Source organism: Crocuta crocuta, unplaced genomic scaffold, assembly GCF_008692635.1.
Source record: "Crocuta crocuta isolate KB4526 unplaced genomic scaffold, BGI_CrCroc_1.0 scaffold1161, whole genome shotgun sequence".
Taxonomy (NCBI): domain Eukaryota; kingdom Metazoa; phylum Chordata; class Mammalia; order Carnivora; family Hyaenidae; genus Crocuta; species Crocuta crocuta.
The window spans coordinates 158,469-159,047 of NW_027531894.1; the positions used below are offsets into that span (position 1 = coordinate 158,469).

The 579-nt window shown below is 68.6% G+C and overlaps 1 protein-coding gene across 1 annotated transcript in view; it reads right to left on the bottom strand.

Annotated features, from left to right (window-relative positions):
• CRACR2B (calcium release activated channel regulator 2B) overlaps positions 1-579 on the bottom strand; it is a 2,541-nt gene extending 1,962 nt beyond the window's left edge. Inside the window, exons 1-2 of the mRNA XM_077773399.1 lie at positions 367-579; positions 179-290 (exon numbers count right to left, since the gene is read on the bottom strand). Coding sequence (XP_077629525.1) covers positions 179-290; positions 367-561 — 307 coding nt within the window. The 5' untranslated portion in view covers positions 562-579. The remainder of the gene's footprint in view (positions 1-178; positions 291-366) is intronic.

Here is a 579-nt window from a genome sequence, read left to right on the forward strand (position 1 = left end):
CGGGCAGAACACAGGGCATCTGGGCAGGGGGCAGGGAGGCTTCCTCTGGGGTCTGTGTGTCCTGACACCAGTGCGTGTTCCATAGGCAGCCAGTGGAGAGGCGCCACACACGTGCCACTGAAGGGTCTCTGGGGAGCCGGGGGTGGGCAAGGGGGTGGGGGAGGGGGGCTCAGCTCACCCAGGCCAAGGCAGAACTCCCAAGCGGTGAGGAAGCCTGTGCGGGCCTGATCCAGGCTTTCGAACACAGCCTCTAGCTGCTCGGGTGTGAGAGGCAGGTCGTTCTGCAGGCCCTGGCCAGGCAAGGACGGCGGGGCTGAGCGCCGAGCTCGGCCGGCCTGGGGCAGCCCCTTGGGACTGGGGATTCACCTGCAGGTCATGCCGAGTGATGAAGCCCTTGGCGTCCTTGTCGCACAGCAGAAAGAGCTCCTGGGCCTGCTCCAGCATCTCTGCCCGTGGCCTCAGGGAGCCCCCTCCTTCCTCCTCCTCCTCCTCCTCCTCCTCCTCCGGGGCCTCCCCAGCCCCAGGCCTGGCCGCGGCCGCGGGCGCGGGGGTCTCTGCCATCACGTGCTGCGAAGCCAA